The sequence below is a fragment of the Rhipicephalus microplus genome, chromosome 4 (genome assembly GCF_043290135.1).
Source record: "Rhipicephalus microplus isolate Deutch F79 chromosome 4, USDA_Rmic, whole genome shotgun sequence".
Taxonomy (NCBI): Eukaryota; Metazoa; Arthropoda; class Arachnida; order Ixodida; family Ixodidae; genus Rhipicephalus; species Rhipicephalus microplus.
Genome location: NC_134703.1, coordinates 109,163,830 through 109,189,855, shown reverse-complemented (window position 1 = coordinate 109,189,855; position 26,026 = coordinate 109,163,830). Strand labels below are relative to the sequence as shown.

The 26,026-nt window shown below is 48.1% G+C and overlaps 1 protein-coding gene across 1 annotated transcript in view; it reads left to right on the top strand.

The window, feature by feature from the left end:
* The window catches only part of LOC119172815 (trypsin-like serine protease domain-containing protein masquerade), a 76,053-nt gene that overhangs the window by 12,697 nt on the left and 37,330 nt on the right, over positions 1-26,026 (top strand). Inside the window, exons 5-7 of the mRNA XM_075893485.1 lie at positions 13,985-14,076; positions 18,336-18,613; positions 20,040-20,194. Of these exons, the coding sequence (XP_075749600.1) occupies positions 13,985-14,076; positions 18,336-18,613; positions 20,040-20,194 (525 nt within the window). The remainder of the gene's footprint in view (positions 1-13,984; positions 14,077-18,335; positions 18,614-20,039; positions 20,195-26,026) is intronic.

The following is a 26,026-nucleotide window of genomic DNA, read 5'->3' as shown; positions in this document are numbered from 1 at the left end:
AAAACTTGTCGATCCCCGTGCACTCATTGTCGCCTGCATATGACCGCCGTCATGACCTGCAGCAACTGAAGCGTTGCGCTGCTAAGCACTTGGGTGAAGGCCCACTTATAAGAATGGGTGAAGGAAACGGTTAGGAGGGAGCGTTGCGCTATGTGAAAAAAAGAAAGAAAGAAAGACAGAAAGACAGAAAGAAAGAAAGGAGGAGAGAAAGAAAACGTAGCTGAAGAAGGAAATAAAGAAAAAGGAAACAAAGAACTAAAAAAGGAAAGAAATAAAGGAGGAAACAAAGAAAAAGAAAGAATGAAAGAAGGAAAGAAAGCAATAAGAAAAGTGAGAAAGAGAGAAGGAAGTAAACAACGAAATACAGAAAGAACTCAAGAAAAAAAAACAGGCTGGGAAGAAAGAGAGAAAAAGAGAAGTAGGTCAGCCGCTTAAGCACAAATCTTTGATCGCCCCTATTATCTCGATATGATTAGGGCCCTGGATTTTTCTAAACCTTTCGATTAAATGGAGCCATCCCAAATATTCGCAAGCACTGCCACTGCCCTGTATATAGGCCCTGTTGAGCACATGCCTATTGTTTCGCGAACAGTAACCTTTGAAAGCGATGAGAGTTACATCCCGCCTACAGAAAAAGTAAACTGATCTCTGTGGTTGTTGAGCCAAATTTGAGCATTTCTTTTTTTGTTTTTGCAAATCAGTCGTTCAGACGCAATGAAGAGCTTGCGAATGTCAAACGGGATCTAGCAAATTGTCCTCTGCGAAGATCTTTAGGAGCTCATAGCCTCACAATGTCTGAACGTCAGAGTAAGATTACTTCTTATCGCCTTCTTTAAGGAGTCCTGTAACGAAAACGTGCGATCTATGTTTACTACGTGTTTCACGCTCGACCGTTGAGAGAAGATAAAAACGAGTGTATGTGAAAATCAAGAACGCCAATTAGGAGAACTTTCGATAAGCGTCCGCTACGCTCAGAAAAAAACCTTCGGTGGATTGGTCTTTGAAGAGCGAAAAATACAACACAGCGATAAAGTCAAGATTCTTGAGGAATGAATAATTTTATAAGATTGTCTTCTTCGTTCGTTTAATTGCTTTGAGAATGCCTGTTTGACGTCATTTTACATTGCTTTAAATAGCATGCGCGGATGTATTTGTGTGTGCATTCATTTCTATTTTTTGGAATATATCTGCCAGGTATCAAAACAACCTGCCCAAGTGAACCACTTGTTCGATAGCGAAGGATTTGCCAGTGCAATGCTTCTTCTTTGCCAAAAGCTTGTTCTATTACATCAATAGAGCAACAAATGTAAACAAACATTAATGACGTTAACCACCGTAGTTTTCAGCTCACATTGTTACAATGTTAATACACTTGTACTGTTTATTCAAAATGGTACAATATGCTTGAGTAGTTGTTACAGCACAATTTTCTTTTAATTTTGGAGGCTCTTGTTCACTTGCAGAGAGTGTTAATGATGACCTCGTGAAAGGGCATGCACCAAAACGGAGATTGCTCAGGACACAAGTTTCAAAAGCGACATACATTAAATATTTCAATAGCACCACCGTAAGAATCTTCATGCTTTGTAACCATTACATTTTTTGTGCGTGTGACTGCATTAACAAAAATGCCTGTGGCATTTGCAGAACTTCATACATTCGGTCAGAAAATAGTAATCACCGATGTCGCTTATAAATATTAAGATCTCTGTTACACAGAGATAAAGGTATGCAGATGTGACTGATCTCGACAAGAAAGGTGGATCTATTGCATGCTTAGACGAGATGCGCAACAACCGCAGGGTTAATGCCACCTCACTTCATGACGAGACGAGAGGCAGCCCTTGTGAGGCATACCCAAATTCACTTTGCAATCACATTCAGCGCAACATACAAGGCAAGGACAAGTTTTCTGCCCGTGTGACCTGCGGTGGATTCCCGAATAACGCCTACCTTCTGTGGGATTGTGCGGTCACGGGCGAGAGGCTCGGACTTATAGCTACCAGTGTAAGACCTCCGACACTAGAGAAATGGCTGGTGGTCTCGCTCCCAAGGCATGATAAGGACATTGGTCAAACAATTCATACTTCAAGGCCCGTCTGATGGCTATAGACCTGTAGCGGCGAGAGAAGAGGAGACGTGAGATGACGTCGAAGGCGGCCGATGGGGCCGAGCCGATCTCGCCACTTTATTGCAGGCCTGAAGCGGAGCCGCGGTGGCTGTCCACGTCCAGACCGCCAGGCCAGAAGCTCGTTCTAATTCTCGCGCAGCTCGAGCTAGCATCAGCTGCACGAGAGGCGCAGCGCAGTGATGAAGAAATGATGATGGTGATGATGGCACTACAGGGCTCCCCCCCTAGCGCTTTGCGCGATTTGAAGGCATATGAAAAAAAGAAAGAGGGCGACAAATGCTATGTACATGAACGGCAGTCCATAAAGTGTTCCTTTGGCAAGTCCAGTTTGTCAACGTTTATAGGCCATCGGTAAGCAGTGTGTCTCTGGTGGGCGACTCTGGGAGTTGCGCAGAGGACGCACGAGGAAGTGCCGGGTCGCTGTGCTGGCCAACAAGCGGGTCTCACGGTGACCTGGTCGGACAGGCCGAGAGTGGACCGTGTGTCGCGAGGTCTTGACAGGATGGTGGGTGACAATGTTGGCGCTGGGTGCACAGGACACTATACTGCCGCCTGTCGAGATTAGAGGTCCCGACAGGGCGCCATGATGGTGGTGGTGGTGGTGGTGATAGTGGGCATGCGCCAGTATCTGCGGCTGGGTGAACGTCGGTATCTGCACCAAGGATTGGTGCTGGTCTGTCTGGAACGCACCCAGTGTGGGCTGGGCCAGCATGGTCTGCGTGGGCAGCATGGCCTGCAGCTGTTGCAGCGTCAGTGGCTGTCCCGGGACTATGGCAAACGAGGGGGGCGACATCATGCGTGGCGGTGCCAGAAAGATGTTGGGCCTTGGCCCCAGGTTCTGTGGAATGACAAGCGTCGGGGTGCCAGGCGGTCCTGGATGTCCCCCATGGGGCCTGAGCCCCGTCTGAGGTCCCAGGGTCAAGCCCGTGGCATGGGGTGGCCGCAGGGCCAGCTGGACCCCCTGTATCTGTCCCAGAGAGCTCTGGGTCTGCCCCAGTGCGCCTTGTATCAGAATCGGGCTGTGGCCCAGGGCCGGAATGTCCTGGTTCAGCAGGAAAGTGCCGTGCGCAGGTCCAGCCGGAAACATGCCCGGCTGCGCTGCCGCGGGGTTCCCGATGAGCAGCGGACTCCCCGTGTTGAGCCCCATCGCGGCTCCGCGCTGCACCGTGGTCGCAGGGTGCGGCGCCGGTACAGGCGCGGGCCACGTTGTGGCCTTGTGCTGGGCCGCCCGGGGAGACTGGGACCGGGTGGTCGCCGCTGTCGAAGGCGTCGTCATGTTCGCGCTGCCGCTCGACAGCTTGGGCAGGATCTGTGGCTGTTTCGGCTGGATGAGCCGGCGGTCACCAGAGGTGCGAGGACTGGGGCTGGCCGAAACTACCTGTGCGACGCCGGGTCTCGACGCAGGTGCCTGCTGCGGCGCCACGGGCAGAGGGGCGACGGTGGCAGTTGCTTTGGTGGTTGCCGATGTCGACGCCGACGATGAGGGTAGGCTCTGGCTCCACGAAGGCACGGCGCTGGGGCCCGTCGTAGACCACGAAACAGAGACAGGGGCAGGGAGCGGGGACGCCCAGTGCTGTCGGCTGCTGGCCGGGTAGGTGCAAGTGGAATGTGGCGAGGCACCCGGCAAGCCATTGCTGGCACCAGTGGCAGGTGGCGGAGCGGCAGGGGGCACCGTCGAGGAGCTGACCAGCAGCTGCGGCGAGGAGGAGGCCGAGACGTTTGAGCTGGTGGTCGCGGAAACGGCGAGGGCCACGGTGTCACGTGCCGTCGCTTGCTCTGCGTGCGCTTGCGTGCGTACCTTGCTCTGCGACACCGGGGAAACCTGCCTGGTGCGGGTAAACGGAAGCGGACGGTATGTGTTGCCGCTGCGGGCGAGCACTGCAGTGCAGAGGGCATCGTAAGGCTGCGGGCTGGTGCTTGAAGTGGCAGCGAGATGGCGCAACTCTACCGGTAGGGCGTCGAGAAGAATGGCGTGCATCAGCAGCTGGTCCGTGATGCCATTCACCGCAAGAACGGCATCGAGCTGCATAAACCATACCTTGGGGTAAGTTGATTGGTACGGCGGCACTGGTGGGCAGAGTTGCGGGAACATGGCCGCGGGCCGCTCGGCGAAGGGCGTGTTCTCCGGGTCACCAATGTCACGTCCGGGTCACCAATATCACGTCCGGGTCACCAATGTAGCGGCGAGAGAAGAGGAGACGTGAGATGACGTCGAAGGCGGCCGATGGGGCCGAGCCGATCTCGCCACTTTATTGCAGGCCTGAAGCGGAGCCGCGGTGGCTGTCCACGTCCAGACCGCCAGGCCAGAAGCTCGTTCTAATTCTCGCGCAGCTCGAGCTAGCATCAGCTGCACGAGAGGCGCAGCGCAGTGATGAAGAAATGATGATGGTGATGATGGCACTACAGACCTACCTTTTTTATGGCGAAAGTCTTAGATGTATCATCAAACGGAAAGTTTGATTAACAACGGAGACCGTCCCACGGGGCCGGATACGAGTAATGCGAAAAATCTTCGCGTCAGGACGTCAGAATATTACACCAACATGATGTCGCAGATCGCAAACACTTGTGACGTCATCATGGCGCCACGGGGCTTGACGTCATGTCACGTGAAACGACACGATGCCATCGTAGTGCCCTTACTTGGGCGTTGAAAAAAAATCGAAGAGTGCGTGACCTCAAGAGAAGAAAATGAAGACGGCGTCTCGCAGTGGAACGTGAAGCCGTTTTTTTTTAGATGCGGAGCATCTAATACTCGAGGCTTGTAGTGCGGCGCCGTCCGCAAGCTTCCTCCTCCTTCTTCCACCATCTGTGCATCCCTTCCTCCTCTACACACCGCGCGCGCTTCACTCCTCCACCATCTGTGCACCCTTCCTCCTCTACACACCGCGTGCGCTTCTCCTCTTCACGAACATTCGCTAGCTGTATAATGTAGCGAGCATGCGCCGTCACGCTTCGAGAACATCGGCAGCTGACGCGCGCGCATGCGCCGTTACGCTTCGAGAACATCGGCAGCTGACGCGCGCGCATGCGCCGTTGCGCTTCTCCCCCTTCTCGAACATTCGACAGCTGACAGTGCATGCGCCGTCGCGCTGTATATATACTCAAGGTCGGCGCTCGCTCGCTCAGTTGCCGCTCGTCGGTTGGTTTGTACGGCGCGTCGACGTCCAAGGTCACGGTGAAATGAATTCCAACGAATCCACAAACACAATGATCGACGTCCCTTCGACCAGCGCCGCCCTTTCGCATACGTGTGTACGTGTTCACTCATTTAACACCCCCTCCTACAACCACGTTAACCAATTTAGCCATCGACCCAAGTAAGTCGCAATTTAACACCCCATTTCACAACCACGTTAACCAATTTAGCCATCGACCCAAGTAAGTCGCACTTTAACACCCCGTTAACCAATTATATGCTCCGCATCCTCCTCAGTGTTCCCCCGAGGGAAGCTGCGGGCAATTTTTTGGCCAAGAATACGAAAAAAATTGGCAGATTCCCCGTACAGTGGGAACAGATTATATGCGAAGCATGAATAAGAAAGGTTCACATGTCGCTTTAAAACCAGCCCAACGTTCCGAGGTGGAGGTAAACGATGCCGTACATGACTTCTGTGTCATGATTATCATGTTTGGATGCGTCGTTCACCTTCGTCATCTATTCACGTCACGTGATACCAAATTTAGTATATGTGGAGCTGGCAAAATGGCCGTGAGCACGTTATTAGCGTGGTATGCTGTCATGTTCTTACATGACACGCGTGTCAGGATTATAATTTTCGCACTAGTCATATATTTGATCCTCCATTGATGTCAAGTACCACCAAATGTGGTATATGTGGAGCTAGTACAACGGCTGCGAGTGCATCATGAAGGGCCCAATATACCCCAATGTAGCGTTGCCACGTGCGCACGCTGGGCACAGCGACGCTACGTTAGCAGAATGCGAGCACTCTATATTTTGACGCCAGGTGCGACCGGCGCGGCCCGACGGCGACCGGCGCGAAATTCGCGCAAATTCGTTACCCAGACAACACTGCGTCTCTCTCTTTTCGTGACGAAGGTACGCTGGACGCGCTGAAACGTGCATGCGTCAAAGCAACGCAGCGCGGCGCACGCCTGCAAGTATGTGGCAAAACCGCTGTCTGGATGGATGGATGGATGGATGGATGGATGGATGGATGGATGGATGGATGGATGGATGGATGGATGGATGGACGGACGGACGGACGGACGGACGGACGGACGGACGGACGGACGGACCGTCGCTGAAGTTTGCTAAGAAATGCTTCGTATTTAAAAGGTTAAACTGGGCCGGTTTAAACAGACCTTAGCAACAACATTCGTGAGACTACGAAGACAGCACAACGAGTTTAAAATGTGTTTAAAGCGTTTAACAATTTAGAGTACTTGGTACTCTACTATGGGAGAGCATAAAACCATCCCATGCGCCTCACGCTCTATAGTGTGTGTTTAGAAAAAATTGGTTAACGATTTAGAGTACTAGGTACTCTACTATGGAAGAGCATAAAGCCGTCCCGTAACTGCAGTTTGTTTAGGGATTTTCAGTTGTTAAAGATTTAGAGTACTTGGTACTCTACAATGGGAGAGCCTAAAGCCGTCCCGTACGTTTACACGGCTTTAAGAAGGGGGGGGGGTAGAAAAAGGGGGTAACGATTTAGAGCACAGAGTACTCTACTATGGGAGAGCTTAAAGCCATCCCGAACCGTCAGGAAGACGAGGACAACAGAGAAATGCTTATGAGCATCTTGAGACGAAGCACGTTGCTCGGGTGAAGAGAGATCGTCCTTTAGGGCAATAACGGTGTCCCAAGTTTTTCTGAAGAAAAATAAGTGTGTAATAGCTTTAGTCATTCACATCAATGCTCTAGTAAATGCTGAAATTAATGCTACTGCACGCAACAGAGAACTTTTTATTTATTTTAACCAGATAGCCACCGTGTTAGTGCTTATATCTGTTTTCTGCGCTTGAAAACGGTCTTTTTCTTGCACTGTGCGCATTGGTTATATACATGTATTCTGCACTGTACACGAAAGCCCAAGAAACCTTCAGTCACTCAGTCGATTACTGACTCTACGGATGTTGTGTGTGGTTTACAGGGAAAAAATCACAGCATATCCACGTAGTGAACGCTGATGATTGGGGCCGAGCGTCCATCCGTCCATCCATCCGTCCATGTGTCCATCCGTGCGTCCGCCCGTCCATGTGTTTGTTCATCTCTGTCTGTCTGTCTGTCTGTCTGTCTGTCTGTCTGTCTGTCTGTCTGTCTGTCTGTCTGTCTGTCTGTCTGTCTGTCTGTCTGTCTGTCACTCACAGTAGCGCCACCTGCTGAGTGATTCATACAACTAGGTGGTTACGAACCGGTCACAGACAGACATGCATGGACAGCCACGGCTTTAGGAGCTTCACCCCTAGTATTTGAAATATTGTGTCAGTCACAGGCACCAAACTGCTGAAAAGGAGCGAACTAGTCGCTAAGGTTTCCGTTTCCCACCTATCGTACTAGGCTGCGCCGGTGCACGAAACCAGAAACCACCCAGGACCTGTGTTTGTAAACAGCAAAATGGACCTAAAAGGGTGGTTTAATGTGTAAGTTCTTTTGGCTTCCTACCATGTCCACCTCCGTTCGCCTACCCGTGGGTCTCCAACGTAACACATGTTTTGTCCCTTGTGTCCTGTAACGGTGTTACAGTGTTGCGTGCGTAATAGCACTACATGCTGCACAGAGTGCATGCGCAGAGCTTTTGCTGATACGCGCTTTGGGAAGCCTGGCTTATGCCTGCGTACGAAAAGCCGTTATGGAAGCAGACTTGTGACCTGGTGATCGCTAATATTTGACGTATGCATGTGGGAGGTAGTGGCCAAATACTGCACCAGGGTGGCCAGTCCTCTATGGAACCTGAACTTGGCAGCGTTTAACGCTGGAACCTTATCTAGTGAGGGAAGTCTAGCTGTACTATTCGAGGAGCTAGAGGGTGTTAAATAGGATATAATAGGGCTCAGTGAGGTTAGGAGGACAGATGAGGCCTGTACGGAGCTACAGAAGGGACACGTCCTTTGCTATCGGTGCTTGGCTGACAGAAGAGAACTGGGAGTGGGGTTCCTAATTCACAGAAACATAGCTGGTAACATACATGAATACTACAGCATTAATGAAAGGGTGTTAGGTATCGTAATCAAACTGAATAAAAGATACAAGATGAAGGTGGTACAGGCCTACGCGCCTTCATCCAGCCATGATGACGCTTCAGTTGAAAGCTTCTATGAAGACGTGGAATCGGCAATGAGTAAAGTAAAAACACAGTATACTATACTGATGGGAAACTTTAATGCAAAGGTAGGGAAGAAGCAGGCTGGAGACCAGGCAGTAGGAGATTATGGCATCGGTACTAGAAACGCCAGAGGAGGGCTACTAGTAGAATTCGCAGAACGCAAAAATTTACGGATTTTGAATACCTTCTACCGAAAACGAGGAAACCACTAGTGGACAAGAAGGAGCCCTAATAGCGAAAATAAGAACGAAATAGACTTCACAATGAGTGCACACCCAGGCATCGTGCAGGATGTGGAAGTGGTCAGCAAGGTACGATGCAGTGACCATAGAATGGTACGGTCTCAAATTCGCCTAGACTTGAGAAAGGAACGACAGAAACTTATACGCAAGAAGCGAATCAATGAGCTAGCACTGAGAGGGAAAGTACAGGAATTCAGAGTCTCGCTTCAGAACAGGTACTCTGCTCTTCGTGAGGAAACCAACCTTAGCGTATATGCAATGAATGATAGTCTGACGAGTATCATTTCGGAGTGTGCAGTGGAAGTTGGAGGCAGGATAGTTAGACAGGACACAGGCAAGCTTTCCCAGGAAACAAAGAATCTCATTAAGAAACGTCAAATCATGAAAGTCTCAAGTACAACAGACAAAATAGAACTGCATGGCAGAGTTTTTGATGTTGATTAATAGGCGTAAAGTATGCGATGTAAGAAGGTATAAGATGGAGAGAATTGAACACACTCTGAAAAACGGAGGAAGCGTCAAAGCAGTGAAGAGGAAATTCGGGATAGGAAAAAATTGGATGTATGCACTAAGGGACAAAGAAGGCAAAATAACTACCAATATAGATAGGATAGTTAAAATAGCGGAAGAGTTTTACAGAGATCTGTACAGTAGCTGGGACAACCACGACTTTAATACTATAAGAACTAGCAGTAACCCAGATGACATTCCACCAGTAATGATAGAAGTCAGAAAAGCTTAGGAGAGCATGCAAAGAGGCAAAGCTGCTGGTGAGGATTAGGTAACATCAGATCTGCTGAAAGATAAATGACAGATAGTGTTAGAAACACTAGCCACTTTGTTTACGAGGATTCTCCTGACGGGAAGAGTACCAGAGTTTTGGAAGAACGCTAACATCATCTTAATACATAAAAAAAGGAGATGACAAGGACTCGAAGAATTACAGGCCGATCAGCTTGCCCTCTGTAGTATACAAGCTATTTACAAAGATAATTGCTAACAGAGTAAAGAAAACATTAGTATTCAATCAACCAAAGAAGAAGGATTTCGAACAGGCCACTCAACAATCAACCACATTCATACTATCAATCAGGTAATAGAGAAATGCTCAGAATATAACCAACCACTATACATAGCCTTCATAAATTACAAGAAGACGTTTGATTCAGTAGAAATATCAGCCGTCATGCAGACACTGCGGAATCAGGGCGTAGATGAAGTATATATAAACATCCTGGAAGAAATCTACAGGGGATCAACTGCTATCATAGTAATTCATAAAGAAAGCAACAGAATACCAATCAAGAAGGGGGTAAGGCAGGGGGACACAATCTCTTCAATGCTATTTACCGCGTGCTTACAGGAGGTTTTCAGAAGCCTAGAATGGGAACAGTTAGGGATAAGAGTTAATGGAGAGTACCTTAGTAACCTGTGCTTCGCCGATGACATTACATTGCTGAGTAACTCAGGGGATGAATTGCAGCTCATGATTACGGAATTACACAAGGAGAGCAGAAAGGTGGGTCTTAAAATTAATCTGCAGAAAACGAAAGTAATGTATAGCAACCTCGGAAAAGAGCAGCGCTTCAGATAGGTAATAGTGCACTTCAAGTTGTAAAAGACTATGTCTACTTAGGGTAGGTAATAACCGCGGAGCCGAACCACGAGAATGAAGTAAATAGAAGAATAAGGATGGGGTGGAGCACATTTGGCAAGTACTCTCAAGTTATGACAGGTAGATTGCCACTATCCCTCAAGAGGAAGGTATATAACAGTTGTATCTTGCCAGTACTTAGCTACGGAGCAGAAACCTGGAGACTTACAAAGAGGGTTCAGCTTAAATTGAGGACGACGCCGCAAGCAATGGAAAGAAAAATGGTAGGTGTAACCTTAAGAGACAAGAAGAGAGTAGAGAGGATTAGGGAACAAACGAGGGTTAAGGATATCACAGTTTAAATCAAGAAGAGGAAATGGACATCGGCCGGGCATGCAGTGCGTAGACAGGAAAACCACTGGTCATTAAAGGCAACTAACTGGATTCCAAGAGAAGCAAGCGGCTTAAGGGGAGACAGAAGGTTAGGTGGGCAGATGATATTAAGAAGTTTGCGGGTATAAATTGGCAGCAGCAAGCACAAGACCGGGTTAACTGGCGGAACATGAAAGAGGCCTTTGTCTTGCAGAGGACGTAGTCAGGCTGCTGCTGCTGCTGCTGCTGCTGCTGCTGCTGATGATGATGATGATGATGATGATGATGATGATCGCGAATATTGGCTAGAAGAGGAGAACAGGAACAACAACAACAAGAGAGAAGGCAGGGAGGTTAACCAGGCACATGCCAAGTTTGCTACCATACGCTGGGAGAATGGGAAGGGGGAGTATAAAGATTAGAGAAAAAGGACAGAGAAGAGAAAGAGAAGAAAAAAGGATTGTCAGGCAATGGGCTGACCCGTATGCAGCGGTGGCACTACACAAAAGTTAAAGGTGTTCACATAGGCCTGTAGCGCAAGGCCTGTAGCGCATAAGCGCAAGATGGCTTTGACTGTCTTTTGAGCTGACGAAAGACGAGGACGGTACTCAGTAGCATCTGCATACAGAGTAGCCGGTCGTCTAATTGTCGCAACGCGTCAGAAAGCTTGTCTTTCACAGGCCAAATCGAGGGCAACGGCTCAGCAGATGGTTGATGTCTTCTTCGGTGCCGCAGACGTCGCATTCCGCACTGTTAGTTGATATGCTTTTGAGGGTTGTATATGCTTTTGTGAAGGCAACCCCCTACCAAATGCGACAATGAAGCGAAGCTTCACGTCGACGAATTCCGGATGGAGGTTGAAGTTTCAGTCGAAGGTTCATTTGGTGGAGTCTCGTATGTCTTATGCTTGAGGTGTTCCACTCCAGCAGACACAGCGGGGTGGCTGAACGATGGCGAATACCGATTAGTGTCGATTTCATATTCATAGCTGTTACCATACGCCGTATGAGTGACGTGATTACAAATAATGCTTACGCGCTCTCTTGTACGAAGCAAATACTAAGCCTCGCGCAATATATGCACTAAAGAGGGACGCCGTTCAGCACAGCCAGTGAGGGTTTGTAGTAAGTCTCCTGGGGCGGTTGAAGAAAATTTTTCACCGTATTCGTACATGGAAGTGGGTGTCCCAGCGAAGCGGCTTAGTACACCACACTGAGGCGACACAGAATTTTGGCGCATAGCCAATCACACACCTTGCAGATAAACCTGAAATGCCTGTCTAGGAGGACCTTTTTGAATTCAGCCTGCGCTCTTTTAAAGTTTTTTGTTTGAGGAGCATGGCATCTGCGTTCTTTTTTTTCTTTTTTTTCTTTAAGCTCAGCGAAGTTCCTTAGGCCTCATGGTGTTAGGCCCGCACTCCGATGTCGCCGTCGAAGATCCCTGTGCCAAGAAAGCGCGCCGAGCGGCAGATGGCTGCAGCTGCACCGCGCGTGTTGCCTACTCACCCGTTTTGTTGTTACCGCCAGGGAGCGCAGCAGATGCTCTTGAAAGCCAGCAGCGAGATCAGGCGCATAGTCGTTTAGGTCCTGTTTTCAAGGAGATTCGCTCATCGGTTCTATTCATACACAGAACTGCTATAGTATTTTTTTTAGGGGGCGAATCTCCTTAAACTCGAGGCTTGTCCATTGGCGTTGTGTGCCCAAAGCCGTCGCTGACGGTGGCACTCATGGCGATGAATAACAAGCGCGTTTCAGACCACACATACCAGTACTGCATGACCAATAAACAGTGTATATAAGTGTGCATCGCTTGGTACTCATTTACATGCGTGAGCAGTCACTGCGATGGGCGATTTGCGGTAATACCGAACGATCCTACTGCATAGCCCAGTCAACCTCATTCACTTCTAGGATATGCAGAGATTTTTTGTGTGTTTTGAAAAAGTGGTTAACGATTTAGAGTAGTAGGTACTCTACTATGGGAGAGCAGGGGCGAAGCTCCTTATAGCGGCACCCGTTCGTCCCTCATAGCCGTTGTAGTGTGTAACAAGTATGACATTTTGACCTGCAAGGTGGTGCCGGTGAGAGATTTCTTCTGTGCGTTGTTGAACAATAAAAAATAGTGCTCAATGTACATGCCAATGGCTGCCAAGGGGGAATGAGAGACAGGAGCATTCGGCTTTTAGTTAACGCGCACGCTGCGATCCCCATTAGCAGCCATTGTCATGTACGTTGAGCACTATTTGACAAAAAAAAAAGGGTTGCTACGTTATACTCGCTGGGTGTAACCTCCTTAGTTTTAGAAAGGTTTAGCGAGCGTTGAGCCGCAGTGCCATGAATACAATGAACTAGTATATACCATGAAGGAACTCGAGGTAGTTAAAGGTGGGAAGTAGATACGAAGCACTAGCCGTAAGAAAGTAAAAGCCTAATTCTTCTGTCTCTCATTTCTCATTAGCAGCCATTGGCATGTACAACGAGCACTATCTGACAGGAAAAGGTTGCTACGTTATACTCGCTGGGCGTAACCTCCTTTGTTTTAGAAAGGTTTAGCGAGCGTTGGGCCACAGTGCCATGAATACAGTGAACTAGTATGTACCATGAACTCGAGGTGGTTAAAGGTGGGAAGTAGACCCGAAGCGCAAGCCGTACGAAAGTGTGCGTGTGCCACCCCTCGTTTAGTCCTTGGAATGTCCACTGAATGGCGGTGCTTCCATATGGGGAATATATGATAAAAAGATGCGAGATGGTGGGACTTAGAGTGTTCAATAGGTGGACGAACGGACTCCCAGACAGATGCATGGATGGACGCATGAACAGACGCAGGGGCGGAAGCATGGACGAACACAGGGACGGACGCACGAAAAGACGCACGCACGGACGGGCGGATGGACGCATGGACGGTCACACAGACGGACGCATGGACTGACGGAAGCAAGCACGAATGGACGGACGAATGCTTCGCCCCACTCTCCATCATTCACTCCGTGGATATGCTGCCAATGTTTTTTTTTTCGCCGCATTCTTTATTTCGAGAAATCTGTCGTATTTTCTCGCTTTCCGCACGATGTGTTTGGCGTTTCTTGCCTGCTGTCAATCTGTACATGCTTCATTTTTACGTGATCAGGGTTGAGTGGTCCGGTTTCTTAAATTTGATATCTGGGGTTTAACGTCCCAAAACCACTATATGATTATGAAAATTTCTTAAATTTGTCTGATGCATATGCTTTCAGTGGTGCCCTGTAAAAAAATAAATACATGGTAACAACCTAGCCACATGCAGCTTCTCTATGAAATCAGAGTACGCCGCCAACGCAACAACAGAATTGATTTTTTTTTTTCATCCTTCGCAGGCGGCCCTGATAAACTCACAGAACCAGTACCTTTGCGGAGGAGCTCTGATCGGCACCCAATGGGTTCTAACGGCAGCACACTGCGTGACTAGGTAAGTACGGCAAGCTTGGCAAGGAGTCTTCCCCACACTCGCAACTCATTTTCGGAAAGCTCACATTGCTGGCTGCATCTGTTGATGGTTGACAGCTTATGGTGTGCTGACGTGGAGTGTCAGTGGCGGGTTATTTTCGCCATGCAGCGGCGGCCACATTCCGTTGGAATTCGTATATGCTAGTGTGATCCCAGTCATGGTTTGCTCCGAGTGTGGTCCAAATTATTTTCAAGTTTTCAAGTTATGCGCTGTACATAATGCATTAGAGGGCTTCCTGCTGTAAGACTCCCTCTTGCATAATATAACAAAACACCGCGTGTGAATTGCAGAAACCATGGTTGCTGCTTCGCTTCTATGGCTTAATTTTAAGATAAAAAAATTGGTGCCGTATCTGCATGTAATCTAGAAATGTCGTCGCTTTGCCCGCATAGGAAAGCGATAACTGTAGCACATCATGTCTAGGAGGTCAACACCACCCATCGACATGTTGTACTGAGGCACTACAGCGGGGCACTCAAAGGGAATATGGGTCTTCTGCCTTTTATCCCATCTTTTTACGGTTGTCGTTGGTTCGACACCAACACAATTGGAGATGAGTGTCACTGGCCTGTTGTCAAACCATTTTACGACCACCATGTCTTGCTCACCGCAAGATGCCACACAGGAGTCCAATGTGCCACGGCCTTCTTTTTTCATTTCTTTCTCACTCATCAACTCGCATGATTGCAGTCTGTTTTCTCTCACGGTTCCAATGTAGGAAATTTTCCTACGTGTTAGCTCAGTGACCAAATGAGGACTTGAAAAAAAGTTATCAGCAACAACGAGGTTGTGGTCGTGGCCAGGGAGACTTGAGCACAACTGGATCACAACTCCTGACCCAAGACCGAGTTCATATCCACTTTGATCACCATAAAAACCCTTGCTAGAAGCTGGATGCACGTCAAAGTCATAGCAGAGCCCAGACTCTCCTGCTCGGGCCCAAACCTTGAGACCCCACTTGCACTTTGGCTTGTTTGGCAGGTACTGTCATATAGGGGACCTTCCACGGAATGGAATCAAAATCTCATCAATGCACGTCTTCTTTTCCTGTGGAATCTTCAACATGTTTTCCCGCAGTTCTGAAAGCCAAGGGCGCACTTTCCAGCATTTGTCTTGCATAGTTTGTTCAGTCGCAGTATCATTCTCGACAAAGTGCAAATGACTTGTTATTTTCTCGAATCGGTTCCGAGACATAACTTGTGCCACAAGCTCGTACCTGCTTCCCTGTTCCCAGTACGCACGTACCCTGTGCATATCCACCGGGCCCATACGGAAAAACATTCCAAGCACAGATGTGAGTTCTTCAACTGTCAAGCCGAGAGTTGTTCCATTTTTCTGCACGTAGTACTTGTTTGTTTCTTCAACTACGTGTGACTACATCGTTCTGGACACAAACAAATCGAAAAGCTGCTTTGCTGTGAGAGGCTCACAAGGAGGCAAAGGGAAGTCATTCTCGAAACAGCTTTTTGACTTTTCAAATGATGTTTTCTTCCATGTGTAGCGCTTCTTCGCATATGTCGCTTTCAAGCCTGTTGTCGGGGTCTGGGCGGGAACTTCATCCTCGGGCTCCGTGGAAGCACTTTCTTCATCACTGCTTCCGTCAGCAAGCGCCTCATGCTCTTCGTCGGTGCTGCTGTACTCGGATATGTCACTCTGGTTGCAGTCGATGTGGCGAAGCAAGTTGTCATCTCCAAGAAAACGCTTTTTTCGTGTTCTCGGCAACCCGTAAAATGTAGAAGACGTAATTCCAGCCTGCAATAACAATAGAACAAATTAAATCAATTGTATAAAAGCGAAAAGTCGCAATTCTTGCGTTTTCCTACGGAAAATGGCACTTACACACTACTATTCTCAAGAAAACTGTCACGTTGCATATATGCAACAGTGGTTCACAGGGGCACTACTGCCCGCCGTTGCATATCTGCAACGTGCTAAAAACAGAAAATATTGCGCTTCAAATAACGTCCGAGGTGCGAAACCACGCATACCGGAAAGATAACGAACATATCTGCTCTACACTTAGGCATCATGGAGTCGCTGTCTGAAAGATTTTATTAGTTATTTCAAAAGAAACAGCCTCCCGCCGGCAAGGAGGACGCCATTTTGTAGACAGTGCTCTGCGCGCAACGCTGCCCCCAGTGGTGAAATTTTGAACTTCCGAGATCAAGAAATAACTAATTCAGAGAGTAGCGTCAACTTTTCGCTATTATCTTGAGAAGCGCGCTATTTGTAGGTAGATGAACTTTGTGTTGCATATATGCAACACGGGGCATTAATGGGTTAATACGAATAGCATTTCTACTACTGACCGTCTGGTAATGTGACCTGTGACGCCTCACGCACGCGCTGATGTGCTCGAGTCGTCAACTCTGGGCATATGTAACACTGAAAAGCTTTATGGGATGATTGATTGATTGATATGTGGGGATTAACGTCCCAAAACCACCATATGATTATGAGAGACGCCGTAGTGGAGGGCTCCGGAAATTTCGACCACCTGGGGTTCTTTAACGTGCACCCAAATCTGAGCACACGGGCCTACAACATTTCCGCCTCCATCGGAAATGCAGCCACCGCAGCAGGGATTTGAACCCGCGACCTGCGGGTCAGCAGCCGAGTACCTTAGTTACTAGACCACCGCGGCGGGGCCAAGCTTTATGGGAGAGCCTTAGGTAGCATTCTTAAAGAAATTCGTTCAAAAATGCCCTCGCATAGCTTCTTTGGTGTCCAGTAGTGTATATTTTACTCTATCTTTTATACTGTAATACTGAATTTTCTATGTCTCGCACTGTCTTATTGTTTGTTTACAAGTAACTGTGGCGCTAAGATAGTTCAGCCACCACGAGAATCATGCTAGCACATATTTAGCATTGTCTAATCTTCGATCTCACAGCATTGAATTCAGGTTGGGTCTTGCTTATTGTTGTGTCTTGGCTTTGCCTCGGCTAAAAGAATACCTCGTTGTGAACTTCGTGAGATCATTTGGATTCGCGAGCCTGAAAATTCTAAGGCTGCGAACTGCGGCTTTTGTTTTATTTGTTTTTCGCCGACATTCATTAACTTCAACTCGTGAAAAATGGGTTGCAGACCACTTGGAGCCTCCCCCCCCCAAAAAAAAACAAACGAAGTGAAAGGGGAAAAGAAGAGAAAAGTGCCGCGTCATAACCGTCTATCGCGCATAGGCAGACACATCAACAACACGACACAGGGGATGGAATAATGAGAATAAAAGATAGATTGGGAATAAATATAATCAGAAAAAAAAGGAGCTGGGTATCATTTGGTCCGCCTCCCTCAGCACACGTCCGTACAGCCACATCGCGCAGTTAACTGGAAAAGCCATCGAGGAGGTCGGGGAAAATATTCACCGAAGAAGCCATAGTGGGCCAAAGGTGCTTAAAGAACAAACCTTAGGCAAATCTATGTTCTACTCATCATTTCATCAAAGAAATATATCTAAAAAAATCTAAAGAGTCATGCGTTGCAGCGCCCGAAGAAACTATAGTGCCAAAGTTCCCTCGAGCGTTTTGTGAGAAAACTTTATCTTTAGCACCGCATGCTTGCCCCGCCACGGTGGTCTCGTGGCTAAGGTACTCGGCTGCCGATTCGCAGGTCGCGGGATCACACCCCGGCTGTGGCAGCTGCATATCCTATGGAGGCGGAAATGTTGTAGGCCCGTGTGCTCAGATTTGGGTGCACGTTAAAGAACCCCAGGTGGTATAAATTTCCGGAGCCCTTCAGTACGGCGTCTCTCATAATCATATGGTGGTTTTGGGACGTTAAACCCCACAAATCATCAATCATCATCAGCAGAACCACATGTTTTTATTGCTTTAGACGACATACCTTTTCTTTTAAAGTTTGGGTTAATTGAATGAGGTGTGTTCGCCGTCGTCAGTCTCGACCCACCGCGGTGGTCTAGTGGTTATTGGGCTTGATTGCTGACCCAGAGGTCGTGGGATCGAATGCCAGCTCCGGCAGCCCATGTTTTCGATGGAGGTGAAAATGCTCGAGGTCCGTGTGCCTATAAGATTTTGGTTCACGCTGAAGAATCCCCAAATGGTCGAATTTTTTTAGCCCTCCACTACGGCATCTCTCATAATCATGTGGTCGTTTTGGGACGTTAGAGTCCAACAATTAGTATTATTCGTTAGTCTTTGGTGTTACGCTACCTAAGTAAACGACTGAGTTAGCTAACGTTTGTTGCGGTGCTGGCGCAGCCTGGTGCGCAACGGGGAGCCCGTGTTCGTCCGCGTCGGCGACCACGACCTGGGCAGCGAGCGGGCGCACCCGGGAGCGCAGACGCGCCGCGTGGCCACCACCTACATCCACCACAACCACAACGGCCAGACGCTGGACAACGACATCGCGCTGCTCAAACTCCAGGGCGCCGTGCAGCTCAACCCGCGCACCTGCCTCGTGTGCCTGCCCGCCCGTGGTGCGGCGCCCACTCCCGGGGATCGGTGCACCGTCACTGGATACGGCTACCTGGGAGAAGGTACGCTAGTCCGTAGAGTTTCTCGAAATTAACTAGAGGGCACTCTGGCGCTGCGATCGTTCAGCGGCCATGGCAATGATGGGTAGTACACACATTTGCCTAGTCTTTGTACTTGCAAGCGGCGAATCGTACTTGCGGCTCCGTTTATTGCTGTGTTTCGATTTTGTTTTGAAAGAATGATTCAACCCTTTTAAACTTCGTGACCCAATTTGGAAAGGTAATTAAGAAAAATAGGGTGGTGAAGCGCAATCGCTGAACATTTGCCGACTTTTGTTTCGTGAGAAAACAGCTTCAAGCCACACGAACATACACGGAGACAAAAGCAGGCCAAAAGTACGAAGTTTAGACAAATGTGTGTACTACCCATCATTCCCGTGATCGCTGAAGCGCCGTGCATTGCAGCTCCCATAGACACTAGCGCCAGAGTTCCCTCTAGTGTATATTGGGAAACTCTACGCGCTATAGTCGACCTGCCTATATTTCTGTCCGAGCTCACGCGTTACTAGGGTCATTTAGCAAGTTACGGAAATACGGCGCGCAAATACCCGTTCCTCATTTCTCGGTCGTTGACCTTTTACGAAGGCACCCCAAGAACACAAAAGCTCAAAAATTACTGTGGGGTTGTCACACCTCATTGTTGCCTGTCAACCTACTCATTGTTAGCGAGGGACCTGTCACCTGAAGGACGCATTGTCACTGGAGAGGCGTCACGCTACCGTACTGCCTCACCATATTTACCTGCCGTATTTCCGTAACTTGATAAAAGACCTAACTTTGCAAGCACTGGCGTATAGCCGGGTCAAGGTGGTTGGGGTGGTGCACACACGCAAACATACGCACGAAAGGGTGAGTATATGACTCCCCTCCCCTCACGACCCTGACAAATGTTTCTAACTACGCCCCAACTCGTGGGGAACATTAACCTCACTTAGTTTTAAAATTGATAGGAAAAAATAACGAATGATACGAATAAAATGCCGGATAATGTTACAGTTGTTTCCAGGCCTGATCAGCCGCACTTTAAACACAAAGTAAACCTTGTGGCGGGCGCTTTTCTTATATACTTCGTTCATAATTATACAATGTAATTTCTTTTCTCTATTCCTTTCTTTCTCTCCTCTACTCTCTTTTACAATTATTTATAGGCCGGGCAGCGGGCTGGCTCGCTCACAAGTTGTCCACATACGCCACACATTGCTTAAAATGACAAAAGCTCGTTTCCATTCTAGTCCTGTAGGCCACAAGCGCTTACAGCGCATGCGCTTATAAATTTATTTCCTGCGGTCAGACAAATGCTCATTCACTCAAAGCAAGACAGCATATACACTAGCTAGGCAATCTGTGCTGAACATACGTGAACAGCTGATATAAGAGCAGAACAATTATTTTAAAAAGCATTTTGGTTTCCGCGTATCGTTTGCGTCAGGCGGACCGATTGCGCTGCGGGTTCGTGAAGCTGTGCTGCCCGTCGTCGAGGACCGCGACTGCACGGCCAAAATCAACGCGGTGACGGAGAAGCAGTTCCTGATGCCGGCCAGCTCGTACTGCGCCGGTGGTGAGAAGGGCGACGACGCCTGCCAGGTGAGCCCATGCGTTCCGCGCATCGCGTGCTGTCCATTGCTCTGCAAGGTATACAGCAACGTCACTAGTTTATTCGAGTAACTTTGGGGTGAACAGTCTTCATCCGAGCGCGAATCTTTGTGTAAGTTGGGTTTCATTGCACTGTCTAACAGTACGTCACGGTGGAACAGTGACTTCGGTGCTACGGTGAGCTACAAGGAACCTGCGACCCGAAGGTTGCGGGTTCGATATTAGCTGTGGTGGTCACATTTTGTTTGAGGTGAAATGGTAATGGAGGCAGAAATGTTGTTGGCCCGTGTGCTCAGATTTGGGTGCACGTTAATGAACCCCAGGTGGTCTAAATTTCCGGAGCCCTCCACTACGTCGTCTCTCATAATCATATAGTGGTTTTGGGACATTAAACCCCACATACCAATCAATGAGGTGAAATGGTAGAGACCCGTGTACGATGCGATTTCAGTGCAAAGAAAGAACACCAGATGGTCGTAATTTCCGGTGCCCTCCATTACAGCATCTATAATAATCATATCATGGCTACAGAACGTAAAACCTAATATATTAGTATTAATAATATTCTTATTATTATTTTGAAAAAGGACAAGAAAGGAGCACAGACAAGCGCTGATTTTCATGGAAACAAGCTCTTAGCGTGGTTGCGTTAAAGGAACAAGAAAAATATCGAAAGCATCTGAAGCAGTACGCCCTAAAGATAGATATGTTAGTATCTCTAACCCACCCTAAATAAAATTGACTTTTTATCATTCAGATAATTCACGCGCGTCTCTGGCGGGGATGCTGACGTCGGGGGGATAATAGCACATCTTCAGTAGTCACGTGTGTTTTGGGTGCCACGATATGTGTCAATAGTGCAAACTAAAAATAATTTGTAACTCGGCACCTATTGTCATCCGTCTTTCTTTGTATTTGACTATACTTCAGCTCCGTTTTCTCTTTCACGGGTAAACCAAGAACTGAGGCAAAGTGTTGCGTCAATACAGTGATCACTTAATTGTGATTTTTTTCCTACGTCTCTGTGGAGATTGTTTTCTGTGTCTCACGACCCCGCACTGTATACGCTCTTAGCGGGGGGGGGGGCTATATTTGACGCTTTCGCGCCTTGTGCTGTAGCATGGCATATTAGGCTACCACTTGGCCGGGTGCTTTATAATGTAGGATCACTTTTAATGCGTTTAATAGCGTTAAAGGACTCGTTTAGCAGAAATTCCGTCTGTCTGTCTGTCTGTCTGTCTGTCTGTCTGTCTGTCTGTCTGTCTGTCTGTCTGTCTGTCTGTCTGTCTGTCTGTCCACCAGTCCGTGTGTCTGTCTGTCTGTCCACCAGTCCGTGTGTCCGTCTGTCCGCGCATGCATACGATCGCGTTCGAGAATGTAGACGGCGCGCGGCTAACACCAACGAGACGCAAGCCAACGAAACCTAGCGCAAACGTCTCCAACGAGCATGCCGGTCTGCTTCGTCCATGCCTCACGAACGATCCACCACGTACCATGACTATCCAGGAGACTGAGGGAGACACTCCTTCTTCGTGTTCCCAGGCACTACCAGCAATGGCGCGGCAGCCAATTGGAGAGTAGAAATACAGCACGATCTACAATATCCTCACTCAACTTCTGTTAGTATGTACGTCTATGCGTGGTCAATTATAATGTTCGAGAGATACTGCCTTCCTTTTTCGTCATCTCTTCTTCTCTCGGTTACGCCACACCAGGACAAGATTAGACTAAGAGGAGCTTCGCCCCTAAAAACTGATGTCACAAGCGTTCACCCGACGAACGCAAAGAAGAAATATCAGCGTCCCAAGAGTAGTCGAACCGAAGAATTCTGCGTGGTAATCGAGTATTGTACCGTAGCGTCCCCTTAGGTCCAGAAACTTCTTTGTAGAAGGACCTTATGCGGGCGTAATGTTGGTGAAAAGTCAATGATGGTTGCCGAGCTGGCTATTAAATGCGAAGCATTTCTTTGTGTGGTGCGGGCACTTTGAGCATCTATCTAGGTATATTTCTATCTAGTCGCCTACGTCTGGGTTATAGTGAACTAGAATTTCTAGTTCACTATAGTCCGGGTTTTCTCGCAATCACCCCCTTGACATGGGATTAACCCCGGACAGGTATAAAACTGTCAACGGATGTGTCGTGTTCCGACATAGAATACAGATCGGTGTCTTCAGTGTCTCTGGAGGAGCCAACTCGCGTCCTTGTGGTTGACGGGTGTGAGGATTTCTGACCAGGCGGGCCTCTGGCATGCTCCGCAGGGTTCTCTATTATGTCAAGTTATATGGCGCTAACTTGCCCCCCCCCTTCTTATGGGTCTAGGGGAGGGTGACCACCACCCTCCCCTGCTCACGTCTATGCTGACTGGCTCAATACGATCTACACACAGAATGACGGACGGCTTGGTTGGTTAATCATGACAAAAACATTGCTTCAAGAGTGGACACGAGGGGAAAACAAAACACGATAAATACGTTGGATGTTCTTTAAAATTTTTATTGTAAAAGTACAGCTGGTTTTGTAAACAATGCGACGAGAGTAAACCACCTGTCATCTTTAATTACTGAGTGGTAGCTGATGCGAAAATACTTTTCCACAACTGTAGCTACATTTAAACTGAAATTGTTAACCAACCTTTAATCACCATAATTGAGAATATGGTAGGGCGTCCTTTGATAGGCATGTTCATTACTGTGATATCCAATAAAATTACCTGTGATCTCAGATATTCATAATCAGTTGCAGGCCCCAATACCGCAACCGAAAGCCCCGTGCATGAAATAAAGCTGAAGAGTGAGAAAAAAGGGACCAACTGCGAACTGCGCGAAGAAGATAAGCACCAAACATCGCATGCAATAGCAAGGCGATCCGCTGGTGTAAGTGAGACAACTTGCCGTTTCAAACCACGAGATACTGTCTCGGGGCCCTTTCATCCTACGTTTATCGCTTCTTCGTCACGGGAAAGTGCAGTCTGATGCAACACAGCGGCCGGCTTTCCCTCACGCCCGGTACACTCGTTTGCGAAATCGGGGTGTTAGAAGTGCGCTTAATCTTCTTCCATATCTTGATTTGATTAAAAGAAACTGCCCTTAAGTTTATATTTAGGTTAATCAAGGAGTGTTCCTAGTTAACGCTTTTGAGCTTACAATGGTAACCATGAAGTTTGTGCACCTCGATGTGGAGTTCGCTTTTTTGCTGTCACAGCATTTTTATGTAAATACTGTAGCCTTATTTATTTTTAGTGAATAATACGAGACGCTGACGAAGCAGCCAAAAAAGCAAGCTACAGCGTTAGTGGTAGCGAAACGATCAGAGGTCGCGGTGGATTCAAGCTGCTTGACACCCGCCGCTCTTCGACGCTCTCTTCGTGACGTTTTGACTTTTGCTGAAGGCGACGTCTCATTAAACCACGTGACAATTTATTTATGACTAACTAAAGGACCATGATGAGGGCCAAGAAAGGAGGTGCTTAGGGAAGACAAATTGCAGCAATATAACAAGAAGGAAAGCAAAGTTAGAGGTATTGAACTAATTAAAAAGGCCCTGCAACACTCTCAGCGTGGTCCGAAAAAGCTGCCGATTGGTTGTAGAGGCTTTTGAGAACACACGAGCCAGATACTATAGTGCAGCACGCGGACGAAAATTCACAAGAAATTCTCATTCGGGTAAATATCGCTTCCTCTTATCTCAATAAATGACGCTACATGCTCAAAATATCGCTTCGTCACAGGCCGAGCATTAGCCATTGGCTGATTTGAGCATGGCGCGCTCTGTGGTTACTGGGACCGCCACGGGAGGCCACGACTTGTCCACGCGGGTGCGCGAGATCGCACTGAAAAGCCGCGCATTCAAGGAAGAGAAAAGGTGCTCAAGGTCACGAGGCGTGTATGACGTATTTTCTTTCCCCGTGCCATCCTTCCCTACTCACCTTCCAGTGTTTTCTTTCGAATGAGAGAAGAGATAATGCGATCTCGGCGTGCAACAAATCTTTTGGTGTCATCCATTGGCAGATTCGGAGCCCTTCCGCTAATACTTTTTTTGCTCCATACGGAGCAAGTCCATTCCATTTGCAGATTGAGAGCGCTCCCTGTATGTTTCATTGGCAGATCTGGAGCAGCTCTGTCGCGAGATCCACTCCACGGAGCAACTTTTTCTGCTCCGTGAAAATCGGTGGATTCGGCCGGAAGTCGCAAGCGCCCCATGCCTTGAAACGGTGCCGACTTCGAGCGCGCTAACGGATGGCGCTCGCAACAGTTGCGCCTCGCGCCGGAGCTCACGTTTTGCTAGCGTGGCGTCGCTGTGCGCAGCGTGTCCACTCAAGTGATAGAGACGCGCATATCGCGTTCCATGCTGATCCTGCCACTTGACCCAGAGGGAGCGCGTGTGTTCCATTGGCAGATTTATCCTGTTGCCCTCCGCCAAAGTGGAGTGCTCCGGCGCAGAGTTCGTCGGCCACTCCGAATCTGCCAAACGATGACACCATTTGTAACTGCGCTCGTGCTACACAGATTCTTAAAACTGATGCGGCCATAAATTCTTGTGGCTATAAGCTCCTTTAGTGAATCCATTTCATGGTTACTTGGAAAAGTGTTGCAGTGTACCTTTAAAGGGGCCCTGAAACACTTTTTTGAGTAACCAGAGAATTAATTCACTGGAAAAGCGTATTACCTAACAAATTGAACGCCTCAAAACTGTGAAAAATCCGGCCAGTACGAGTGGAGTTACAAATATTTCTCACACGCTCCAATCACATTCTCTCTTTTGCGTCCCCACGAAAGTGCTGGAAGCTTAGCAGGGAGGGATGGGAGGGGCAAACAAAAAACGTCACTCGCGCCTCGTGACATTGAGCATTTTTTTAAAGAATACGCGGCTTTCTCAGTGCGATCGCGCGCGCACGCGTGGACTAGTGACGGCCTCTCGCGGCTGCCTCTGTAACAACCGAGCGCGTCATGTTCATATCAGTCAATGCTGGTAGATGGGCTTACTGGGCTTAGTTCCGTGATTTGTCGAGAGAAGAGAAAGCTATTTTTGGCTGACTTTGATAATTTATTGTGAATTCTAGGCCGCGTGCTGCGCTTTAATATTTGGCTCGTGTCTGTTCGGGAGCCTCTACTACCTATCGGCAGCGTTTTCTGGCCATGCTCAAAAAGTGTTGCAGGGCCCCTTAAAGGGGAGCAAAACAAACGCTGTCAATATAACAGCATGTACAGGTTGAGAAGCAGAAAAACAAGAAATTGTGTGTTGTGAAATCAACACAACATATATAAGAAGCGTTCACGCTGAACCAGAAGAAATATTTGTAAATGAAGAATATAGATATACACGCATAACATACAAAAACTACTGATAAATTATTAACTCACGTCTTGCGAAAAGTGGACCGGCCTTAGATAATTAAGGTGATGATATCGTCCTAACTGTTTCCCATTAGCCGCCTTCTCAAAATGTCTGAAATTTCTAGACCTCAAGATATTCGCATGCATTCCGCCTGCACAATGCGCAATACGAGTACATTGCTAAAAGGATCAACAACATATAACCGGGCTGTCTCCCGCCGCGAAAACTCGTACAGGAGCGCGCTCCGGTGGACAACCAGCGTCAGTGGTCGCTGCATTGAAAGACACCGCATATGATTGCGCATGGTTGGCCGAGCGTTGTGGGCGTTACGCGGGTTGCTGCTGATCCGATGGAGGACGGTGTGCACGGAGGAGGGAGGAAAAGAGACACCTGAATCAATGCTCGAAGATGCGGCTTTGCCGTCTCGTCCAGAAGTTTTGAAAAACTACGAAGACTAAATAGGTTTTGACGTGCTGGAAATGCTTTCCA